We start from the raw sequence: 11,672 nt of genomic DNA on the forward strand, positions 1-11,672 counted from the left end.
ACAATATCTGGAGACCTGCACATTCCTCATCCCTGCTTTAGAGCTCTGCAGAGAATTGTAATCTGCCATTTGAATCTAGAAACAGATCCGTAAACTGTGCCATTCGCACTGTCCCTGCAGGATTATAGGCTGGAAATCACTGTTATAGAGCATTGCCTTATGTAGAACACTAAAACCCATGAATTCTTCCAGATTCCATGGTTTCCATGGTGGCATGAGTGGCCGCTAGCCATCAGAAGAAGCCCCATGAGTCATCAGCAACAGCCCCCTCCAACCCCTCGGCCACCACCCCCTCTCTACTTTCCTTCCCTCTATGACCGAACGGCACAAAACACCACCCTAGCTGACTGCAGCCTCTGGCGGAAGCTTTTTGTGCCGTTGCGAGGGGGTGAAGTGGGACCAACTGGGCCCCAGAGACCTCCACCTGGGCTTGGGATTCTCCCGCCAGCCAATGACCGCTGCTGCCCACCTGCTTGGCCAGCAGGTCTGGCCCCCATCCCATATGAGCCATTGCGGTTCTTCTGTCCTGCTGCTGAGACCACCCCTCAGTATGGGACTACGGTACATCAGCAGCAACAGCCAGATGGGGAGATCTGTGAGCTTGGCATCCGTCTGAAGGAGCTAGAATTGCTGGCACTCACTGGAGACGGCTCAGATCCACAGCAGTGTGAGTAACCCAATGCATGCGCCCCAGAGGTTCATCATAGAAAAATCTACAAAAACAAAATAACACAGAATAAAATGGTAGAACCACAGAGGAAAGGACTCAAGGGCCATCAGTTCCAGTGCAGCTTTTACTATTAGGAAGTTCAGCCTAATATTTAGACAGGATTTTTTGTCTTGTAATTTGATTATATTAATTCATGTGTAATCTCTTGAGCAACATAAAATAAGTTTGCTCCATATTCTATGTGATTTCAATGCAAAGATAAGGGATCATACCTTTGAAACTGAGAAATTAAGTTGTCCTCTACTGAGGTTTGCTTCCAAGTTCCCCTGTGGACACCAACATTCATGGATGGTCAAGTCCCATCATATGCAATGGCATAGTTCATGGTGCCCCTTATATAAAATGTAAAAAAAAAATCAAGGTTAGCTTTTGGGGGTTTTTTGTTTGTTTGTTTGTTTTTTTGAGGGAGACACTGTCAAGTCATGGATGATTGAATCCTTGGGAAATGTATGAGCTTTCACGGACTGCACACTTTCATAGGTTTTTATGGACTTCATTATGCATTTAATCAGAAGCATGAAGTGACATATGGCACTCTATGCAACTAATGAAGTAAATGTTATTTAGGAGGCCATATCCATCATTCTAGGAGTGGGAGGTGGTAGTTTATTTATTTATTTATTTATTTCTTGCATTTCTACCCCACCCTTCTCAACCCCCAAGGGGGGACTGAGTCCTCATAGGAGATGGCAACCAAATATTCATCTCAAGACACAGAGACCTTTTAAATGAATTGAAGACAGATGTTGAGCAACCATTTGGCTCCCAGTTGACCTGCTGGTGTCACAGTGCCTACCGGAGGAGCAAGATTATGTGATTCCCCAGATGTTTTGGCCTTCAACTCCCAGAAATCCTAGACTGCAGGAACTTTTTCCCAAAATTGAATGCTATAGGGTGGGGGAGGGACATGATGTCATTTTCTATCTGGAAAGAGGGGAACAATATATTCAGCGCTCTTTCCCAATAGCATGTTGTGGGTTGCAAACTTTGAAGAAACCTTCAGAAGGGTGGCAAGGTCTCAGATGTAAAGGAAATGGACAAAAAAATTCTCTTTCCTGTTGTTAGCAGGGACTTATATAAGATCCCCTCCTGTGTGAAAGCGAGGCATTTTTTTCTTTTTTTTTTTCTTTGTTTCATTTTTTCTGTCCTGTTTATGAAGTAACATGAAGAGTGGAGTGAGTAAAACTCAGTCACTTGCACTGTTCGATTTCTCTTCCATGCTGCTAGAGAGGGTGAAACTGTGAGGGGGAAATTGTGGTAAAATGAACTTGGAACTTGAAACAGGGTTGACTTCACAGGTCTTAAAAACCTTCCGGACCCAAGTCCTCAGTCTGGATGGATTGATCTGTTTTTGTTTTTTTGTTTTTTTGCATTCTTTCACGTATCCTATTAGTCTTTCCACCAAATTTGTGAAGACAATTTTGAGTTTTTCCAAAAAAAAATTAAGCAACCAAAATTCTTCCCTTAGGAAGGGGCACAATAGGTCACCAAGAAACCCTATCCTTAAAAGCAAAACTGTATTGTGTTATGTTCCACATAAGAACTTCCTTTTTTGCTGAATCAGGAGCTTTGCTTTTCTTTCGTGTCAGGCGCTACTTGAGAAACTGCAAGTCGCTTCTGGTGTGAGAGAATTGGCTGTCTGCAAGGATGTTGCCCAGGGGATGCACAGATGTTTTGATGTTTTACCATCTTTGTGGGAGGCTTCTTTCATGTCCCCACATGGGGAGCTGGAGCTGACAGAAGGAGCTCATCCACACTCTTCCCAGATTCAAACCTGCAACCTGTCGGTCTTCAGTCCCACCGGCACAAGGGTTTAACCGGGAGCTGAGAAGAAGGGAATGCCTGAATTGATGTCAGATCCCAAGGGTGATCCCATGAGCAGATTTCTTTGAACCACATAACAAAGATTTCCACAGAATTTGGAAGGGTTTGCTTTTTTGGGCCATGACGCAAAATTCTCCAGACAGCTGGGTTATGAAAGCTGTACTCCAACAAAGTAAAATTTCCAAACTCTGCCTTTTCTCTGACAGTAATATTTATGATTTTGTCTCCGCAAAAACCAGTTACTCTTTTCCCTCCCCTTTAACTTGATATATGATTCTGACAAATGTTGTTTACATTATTTTACCAAATTATTGTACACTAGTATTTATGGACAATTAATGTTAAATTCAATTTTTTCTAGATAAGCTTCTTAAGGCTCTGAAGGATGAGAAGACAGATGATGTAATAACAGGATTGACAATGAAGAAAAAATCACCTCCATCATGAGAATTATTTACATCTGATCTTACATGATTCTATTGACATTATGTATCATTTTAATGACTACATATTTTCTTCAACTCTTGACAAAATGGAAATTTACAACTTATTCTTCAGTTAACATTTTGTACATTTTCCAGTATTGTATATTTCAAATACAAGCTTATCTAATGTTTCAGGCTGATAATTTTCCAGTATCTGCTTGTGTGTTCATCACATTAATGCTGTTCTTATGGGCCTTCAAGTCACCTCTGTGTTATGCTGACCCTAACATATAGGGGATTTTTAAGAAAACATTTATTCAGAGGACTATTGCCACTGTCTTTATTATCCAGTGGCTTTCCATGGCTAGCAGAGATTTGAACCCTGGTCTTCCAGAATACTAGGGTGCATCTACACTGTAGAATAAATGCAATTTGGTACCACTTTAACTGCCATGGCTCAATGCTATGGGATCCTGCCATTTGTAGTTTGATGAAACACCAGCACTTTTTGGCAGAGAAGGTTAAAACTACAACTCCCATGATTACATAGCATTGAGATATGGCAGTTAAAGTCATTTTTGTGTGTGTGTGTGTGTCAGGAGCAACTTGAGAAATTGCTAGTCACTTCTGGTGAATTGGCTGTATGCAAAGATGTTGCCCAGGGGACACCTGATTGTTATGGAGCCCCCGGTGGCACAATGGGTTAAAGCCCTGTGCCGGCAGGACTGAAGACCGACAGGTCACAGTTTCAAATCCGGGGAGAGGCGGATGAGCTCCCTCTATCAGCTCCAGCTCCCCATGCGGGGACATGAGAGAAGCCTCCCACAAGGATGATAAAACATCAAATCATCCTGGCGTCCCCTGGGCAACGTCCTTGCAGACGGCCAATTCTCTCACAACAGGAGCGGTCGCTCCTGACACGACAAAAAAAAACCTGATTGTTTAATGCTTTATCATCCTTGTGGGAGGATTCTCTCATGTCCCTGCATGGAGAGCTGGAGCTGACAGAGGGAGCTCATCTGAACTCTTCCTGGATTCGAAACTCTGACCTGTCAGTCTTCAGTCCTGCTTGCACCAGGGTTTAATCCACTGTGCCACCAGAGACTCCTTTTGCCAATTAAAGTGGTGTCAAATTGCAATTACATTACACTGGCCACATGGCGGTAAGACCAATATATTATTGAAGTTAAATCTCAATAATTGTGCATTTATGTGCATTTATGTTACATTACATGCTTAGGAAGTGAATAGCATACTCAGGAGTATGTGCATAGACTGCTTGATGACTGTAAGATGCTTGAGAGTTTGAGAATAGTTGACATCATTGAGTTGCTGAAGTTTTTAAGGATTGTTTAACATATATATGGGTAAAACTATATGTTATGAGACATGCATATTCCCTATGATTAACCCATTGTATTGCTACAAAGCAAAGATCCATGCCTCAGCAATCTAATCTGAAAATTAAACCTTGTCACAAAGCATAATACACTAAATACAAAATACATATGTGAGGAAAATTGCACGAGATGAAAACATGTGCCTTTCATCACTTGGAAACAAACATGTTAAAATATTATCTGATTTTACCCTATATTAGGAACATAGGAAGTTGGTTTAGGCTGGATATATACTGCCATATGAAATCCAGATTATCTGCTTTGAACTGGATTATATGGCAGTGTAGACACATATAATACAGTTCAAAGCAGATAATGGGGATCATCTGCTTTGATAATCTGGATTATATGGCAGTGTAGACCCAGCCATATATCAATTCCAAGTGTTGTTTCATAGAGCTCAATATAGGATGAGCATCCCTCATCCAGAAAATTGAAATCCCAAATATTCATTTAGTGTACCAATGTTGTTTTTTACATCCCTAACACACACATACACCACACACGCCGATTCTCTGGACTGCTATTTTTTATTTGTCAACCAAAAAAATGTGTGAATCATTTTATTCGGAAGCCCCAGGGATCGGTGATTCATTTTTTAAGTAAGCCACAGTGGTTCACATTTTTTTAAAAAAAACCCCATAGGCATCCTGGAGGCAATAGTTTTGGGAGTCTTGGAAATCCCAGACCTGCCAACATCACCCACCCCTAACCTAGTTGCATTTGCAGCCTTTGCTTTCCTATCTACACACATCTTCACTGGACGCATGTTTTCTGTGTTCTCTCATTCCTCCTCTCTGTTTTCCAGGGATTTTGTAGCTCATTCCTATACTTTCTTCTCTGTTGGAGAAACAACAGGAGTGAAGTACAGTTCTGAATATGGGCAAGATTCGGAATTACATTGTAGAAACCCTGCATTATACACTAGATGGCAGTATGCAACAATACTTCAACACTTGGAAACTTTTGTTGCATGCTTTCAAGTTGTTTCCTACTTTTGGAAGTTTTACCTTTGCAGTAATCAATGATCTGTTGTAACTTCCCATTTCTCCTGCCAATACATGAATCACCTGGCACCAGCCCCATAGCCAGGATTTTGATTCAGAGGGGGCTGAGTTTGATTCGGGGGGGGGGGGGGGAGGACTGAGGATCTTCCCTAGCAAACCTTTTGTATCGTTATCCCAATACTCCCATGCATATGGGATATATTGAGCATGGTGATCAGATCATGATATGAATAAACATAACAGTTTAAGTAATGTACCAGTAAGGCCTTCTTGCGGACCACTCTGAGAATTTCGAGGGAGGCTGAAGCCCCTCAAGCCCTCCCCCCCCCCCCCCCCCCCAGCCTGGCATCAATATTTCACATATGTTGCATGTTGTATCTTCCACTGACAATAATACAATCTGTCCAATGACTTTAATCTAACATTCTAGAATTAGTTCAACGTAACTTCCACAAGTGCAACATGTTTCCTATTGAACATGGGAGACCTGAGGACCTGAATATTTGAATAAAGATCCAGATCCAGACCTGAGCTGGATGTAGTTGCTTTCCAAATCAAGGTCTAAATCAAATCTTGTGATCACTCCACATGCCTAGAAAGTAGGTGTAGGAGAACAAATGCAAGATGAATACTTCCACTGTCTTCATATTAGAAATATGCAAAAAAGGGAGCCTGGGTTTCAGCAACAAGGTTAAGGAAACATCCTTCCTGGGACCCTTTCCTTTCTTCCCTTCAAGGGAACCTGGGTTTTATCAACAGGGTTAAAGAAGCTTGCATAAAACACGTCACAGCGTTCTTCTATTCCGACTGGCCCAACAGGCAGGGCTCACAGGGAAACACCGTGCGAGGAGGAGCACGCAGCGGCAGCCTCTTTGCGCACCACATGCTCCTGAAAAGAGGAGGAGGAGCCATGATCAGTTGCCATGTGGTGCCCTTATGGACAGAAAATTGTGACGGCTGAGCCCTTGCTGTTACAGCCATCTGACCAAACCGAAGAAGCTGGATTGGCCAAAGGAAAATCAGACTGGCACACAAGCCTAGTTTCCAGCAAACATGCATGAGAATGTAACAGAAATGATAATGCTCTCCCCTGAAAATTGTAGAAACTGGACAGGGTTATATGAAAAAATCTAATCCTTCAAATAACCTGGATATGAACCATATTTGGCTTTATAGCAGACAATGGAGTGGTTGCAACAAGGGTGCTGCATGCAGTTAACAATATAGCTGTAGCTGTAGCTCTTTTGAACAGTTCCGCAACATCCCAGGCTAGGAAATTTCAGGGTCCATCCTTGTAATCTAAGGATGTCTCTTGGTGATATCATCACAGCAGGTGGGTGCTTGTGTTGTCATTTAGCATAGTACATTAAGCATCAACCAGAGCATGCAATCCAAATAATGTACACTTCACTGAACAAATGAATAAGTAGGTGTTATTTTCCAATATATTTTCTTGCTCTGTTTTTAACACTTTTCCACGCCCTGGATTTAAAATAAGTTGGGAGTGGTAGTATAACCAAAGGAAGTATCCAAGTTCAGCTTTAAATATTGTACAGTAGCTCCTACAAAGATGCCTGTAAGACAGGCATATGCATAGTAATGTGGGTGAATGGGTAATATTTCCAATGAAATTATTTTTGCCTTTCACTTGCCGTGAAAAAAGGGGTCACATCCTGAGATCAGGGGATCCAGTACTCACCTTGTCTATATTTCTCATAGCTTTTTCTTTTTAAATAAACACGTGCAATAGTCAAGAGAATTAAAGGGTCATTCATACACCAAGAAGGCAATGTTTTCCATTGCACAAGAACCCAGGTTATTGCCACTTTTAAGAGGTGGGAAGTGTTTCGGCTTTCTGACACAGCATCCCTTTTCTAAAATGGGAAAAGCAACTGTCTATAAGTCCCTCGCTGTGTTCTGCACTTGGCCATGGCCTATTGTTCTTCACTGATCATTATTTACACTCTAAACATGATGATCAGTGAAGAACAAAAGGCCATGATCAAGTGTAGAACACAGCGAGGCACTCAAATCTTTCCCATAATCCGATAAATGAATCCATTCTTTATGAAAGGTTGCCGTCTGTATGTGATAGCTCTACACTTTTATACATTCTTCCTCTGGCAGCTTGCTTTTAAGGAGCTTATTTTGACTTAAGCAGTGATTGAATAGATAGCAATATTAATTCCACCCACTTACTTACTTATGTGAGTTTTGAAGACCATTTTCAATGTATTTATTGTATTTTAATCTGTTTTTACCACACTGTTATGGTTCAACTTTTGTATTGTGCTTTTTAAACTTGTCGAAGTGTGGAATTGTTAGTCACCTTGAATCCCCACAGGGAGAAAGGCAGGGTATAAAAAAAGTTTATTATGATGATGATTATTATTATTATTTTTCACAATATGTTTTCTCCTCCTCAGACTGAAGAACACGTAAGGTTCTATACACACACCATAGTTATATAGATGCACATATAGAGAAATTGGCACAGAGAGGTTGAGAGAGAGAGATTGCAGCTAAGATACAACTACCTGAAAAACCAGCTGCAAAACTTTAGCAAGGCCTTTTGTTCTAGGACCCTTCCATGCTACAGTTATATTGCTATATTTCCACTTAACTGCCATGGTTTCATCCTATGGAATTCTGGGATTTGCAGCATGCATCATTTTCAGCCTAATGCCCCACCAAACAACAAACCCCAGAATTCCCTAAGATGCAACCATGTCAATTAAAATGGAACCATAGTGCTATAAGTGTGAAACGTGAAACAGCCTATGGTCTTTTGGCTATGCTTACAAGGTCAGCAGCACATGAAGACATTTTGGGAAAGTAAACGATAAAATCCTCATGTAATAACTGAATGAAAAACAGTTTTCTTCCTGTACTTTCAGTTATACTTTTCAGACTGTACTTGTTAGGTATAATATATTCAGTCCCTAAAAGTCTGCCTTGTGAATTAATCCATCTATGGTCTCTGGGATTGAAAGGGGAAGACATTTTAGGACCTTTAAATGGCAAAACCAATTGTAGCAGACTAAAGGTGAAAATCAACAGGGCGGTAGCTTCTTTAACCCTGAAAGAACTCTGAGAAGCTATTGTTGTTCGTTCGTTCAGTCATCTCCAACTCTTCGTGACCTCATGGACCAGCCCATGCCAGAGCTCCCTGTCGGCCGTCACCACCCCCAGCTCCTTCAAGGTCAGTCCAATCACTTCAAGGATGCCATCCATCCATCTTGCGCTTCGTCGGCCCCTCTTCCTTTTACCTTCCACTTTCCCCAGCATAATTGTCTTCTCTAGGCTTTGCTGTCTCCTCATGATGTGGCCAAAGTACTTCAACTTTGTCTCTAGTATCCTTCCCTCCAATGAACAGTCGAGCTTTATTTCCTGGAGGATGGACTGGTTGGATCTTCTCGCAGTCCAAGGCACTCTCTAACACCACAGTTCCTCCAACACCACAGTTCAAAAGCATCTATTTTCCTTCGCTCAGCCTTCCCTAAGGTCCAGCTCTCACATCCATAGGTTACTACAGGGAATACCATGGCTTTGACTATGCGGATCTTTGTTGCCAGTGTGATGTCTCTACTCTTTACTATTTTATCGAGATTGGACATTGCTCTCCTCCCAAGAAGTAAGCGTTGTCTGATTTCCTGGCCACAGTCTGCATCTGCAGTAATCTTTGCACCTAGAAATACAAAGTCTGTCACAGCCTCCACATTTTCTCCCTCTATTTTCCAGTTGTCAGTCATTCTTGTTGCCATGATCTTGGGGTTTTTTTTATGTTTAGCTGCAACCCAGCTTTTGCGCTTTCTTCTTTCAGCTCCTCAGCTCCTCCTCACTTTCGGCCATCAGAGTGGTGTCATCTGCATATCTGAGGTTGTTAATGTTTCTTCCAGCAAGTTTCACCCCAGCTTTGCATTCATCAAGCCCCGCACATCGCATGATGTGTTCTGCGTACAAGTTAAAAAGGTTGGGTGAGAGTATGCAGCTTTGCCGTACGCCTTTCCCAATCTTGAACCAGTCTGTTGTTCCGTGGTCAGTTCTTACTGTTGAGAAGCTATTAAGCAATGCAAAACTGGTAAAGCACCTGGCCTAGATGACTTAATGATGAAGCAAATCAAACACTTGGATCCAAAGCTGAAAACTGGCTTTTGCAATTTTACAATCAATGCTTGGCACACAAACAGATTCCCAGCCTATGGAGGAAAACTAAGATTATTGCCATTTTAAAACCTGGTAATGACTCCTCCAATGCCAAGAACTACCAACCAATATCTCTCATATTCCATCTGTATAAATTATAGAAGAGGGTGGTATTTAATCGACTAGGCCCTGTTATTAAGCACTAGCTTATTGAACAACAACTAAGCTTCAGACCAGGAAAAAAACTGTATAGCTCAAATTCTTAACCAGGCCAAGTATATCAAGTAAGAATATGAGAAAGGTTGCATTACGGGAACAGCTTTTGTAGACCTTACAGCAGCCTATGACACAGTGCAACATAGGAAAATGCTGCATAAAGTCTACCATATCACCCGGGACTATTATTTTACAAAAAATATTTAGACCCTCCTAGAAAACCGCAGCTTCTATGTGGAGTTTCAGGGCAGGAAAAGTAGACTGAGGAGGCAAAAGAATGATCTACCTTTATATATGCTGATGACCTTGGCCTAATACAAGCAAAAGACTTTGAAACAGTTGAAAGACAACTTACGAATGCCTTGAAAGATGTCTCCAGCTACTGCAAAGATAATTACCTGAAGCCTAACCCTGTCAAGACACAAGTGTATACTTTCCACCTACATAATCGTAAACCCAACAGGAAATTGAAAGTTACCTGGGAATGCCAAGAGTTTAAACACTGTTCTCACCCTAAATAACTTGGCATCACCTTAGAATGATCACTAATATTTAGGAAACACTGTGTAAATACCAAGCACAAATTAGCTGCACGCAATAATATCCTGCGAAAACTTGCTGATACCACATGGGGTGCAGACCCAAGATTAATAAGAACATCAGCCCTGGCATTGTCTTACTCAGCTGCTGAATATGCCTGCTGACAGACTTTCTTCTTTCACCTTGATTAGAAGGCTCCTCAGCTCCTGTGAAAGCCACCCACTGTATGACTATAAGCCTCCTCCCAATAGACTTAAATCAAGGAAAAGTTTCATTAAGACCACCATTCCTTTGAATGTTCCTTCAGTAGCAGCAAAAATATCCCTGTGGGCAGAAAAATCAGGCAATTCCAACTGAATGGCCCCTACATGGGTCTTCTTCCAGGGGCAAACCAAGAATGAGCAATGTGGAAGTCTCTGAGCTCAGAACTGGAGTTGGCAGAGCAAAAGGCAACCTGGCAAAATTGCACAATCTAGAAGAATCCTCCACCTTGTGTGATTGTGGAGCAGAACAAACAACTCAGCATCTGTATGCATGCCCATAATGCCCTGCCTCAAGTACAGAGAAAGAACTGTTTAAAACTACAGACAATGTGGTCACTGTTGCCCATTTTTGGCCTAAAATTATTTAGCTGCCTGTGCTTGTGCTCCCTTTATTTTATCAGTTTTATACTTATTTGTTTATGCAATGCTTTTGACACAAAATAAAGACCTCTAAAATTAATTTAAAATCCCACTCTCCATTGAATTACCATAACAGACAACTGGAGGCGCAATACCCTCAGACACAGAGTGTCTACTATATTCACGTTCTCTTACCATGGAATGCACTAAATACCACTTCAGAAATCTGACACTGTCTTGGCTTCTGAATGATGGGAACAGTTAGATATAAAAGCAATCAGAGACAATGAGGCGTTTGATGTTTATTTTATTTTTTTAGAAGAGAAAAAAATACCTGGTAACCCATTTCTTTTCTTGGCTCAACGGTTGTTTTCAAGTTACAATTCTGGTTTTGGATGTGTATCTCTATTCAAACTAAAAGAGCTGCTCAAGGAGATAGGCTTATAGTACAACCCGTGCATTTCAGGAAAAAAGCTAAAGACCTGGCTCTGCACACATGCGTTCAAAGAATAAGTCACTACGGGTTTCACTACGTTCTGAATAATAATTATGAGCAAGGATTTTAGATGAATGGAATGATGTATAACGTTTATGTGTTTTATTTATTAACTGTTAATAATTTTAGTTGTGGAATATGTTTTATTCTTGGTTTTTACTGGCATTGAGTTTTTGCTGGAGCTGTAAGCTGCCTTGAGAAAGGTGGGGTATAAATCAAGCAAATATAATAAATAATAAATAAACCAATATATGTGGTTTTACTC

The 11,672-nt window shown here is 41.2% G+C and overlaps 1 protein-coding gene across 1 annotated transcript; it reads left to right on the forward strand.

The window, feature by feature from the left end:
* Window positions 1-246: 246 nt before the first annotated feature.
* C1H11orf91 (chromosome 1 C11orf91 homolog) lies at window positions 247-3,001 on the forward strand. The gene is made up of 2 exons (XM_060754918.2): window positions 247-667; window positions 2,916-3,001. Exons 1-2 carry the CDS (start codon window positions 247-249, stop codon window positions 2,999-3,001), a joined length of 507 nt encoding a protein of 168 aa, XP_060610901.2.
* The last annotated feature ends 8,671 nt before the right edge of the window (window positions 3,002-11,672 follow it).

This window comes from Anolis sagrei, chromosome 1, assembly GCF_037176765.1.
Source record: "Anolis sagrei isolate rAnoSag1 chromosome 1, rAnoSag1.mat, whole genome shotgun sequence".
NCBI lineage: Eukaryota > Metazoa > Chordata > Lepidosauria > Squamata > Dactyloidae > Anolis > Anolis sagrei.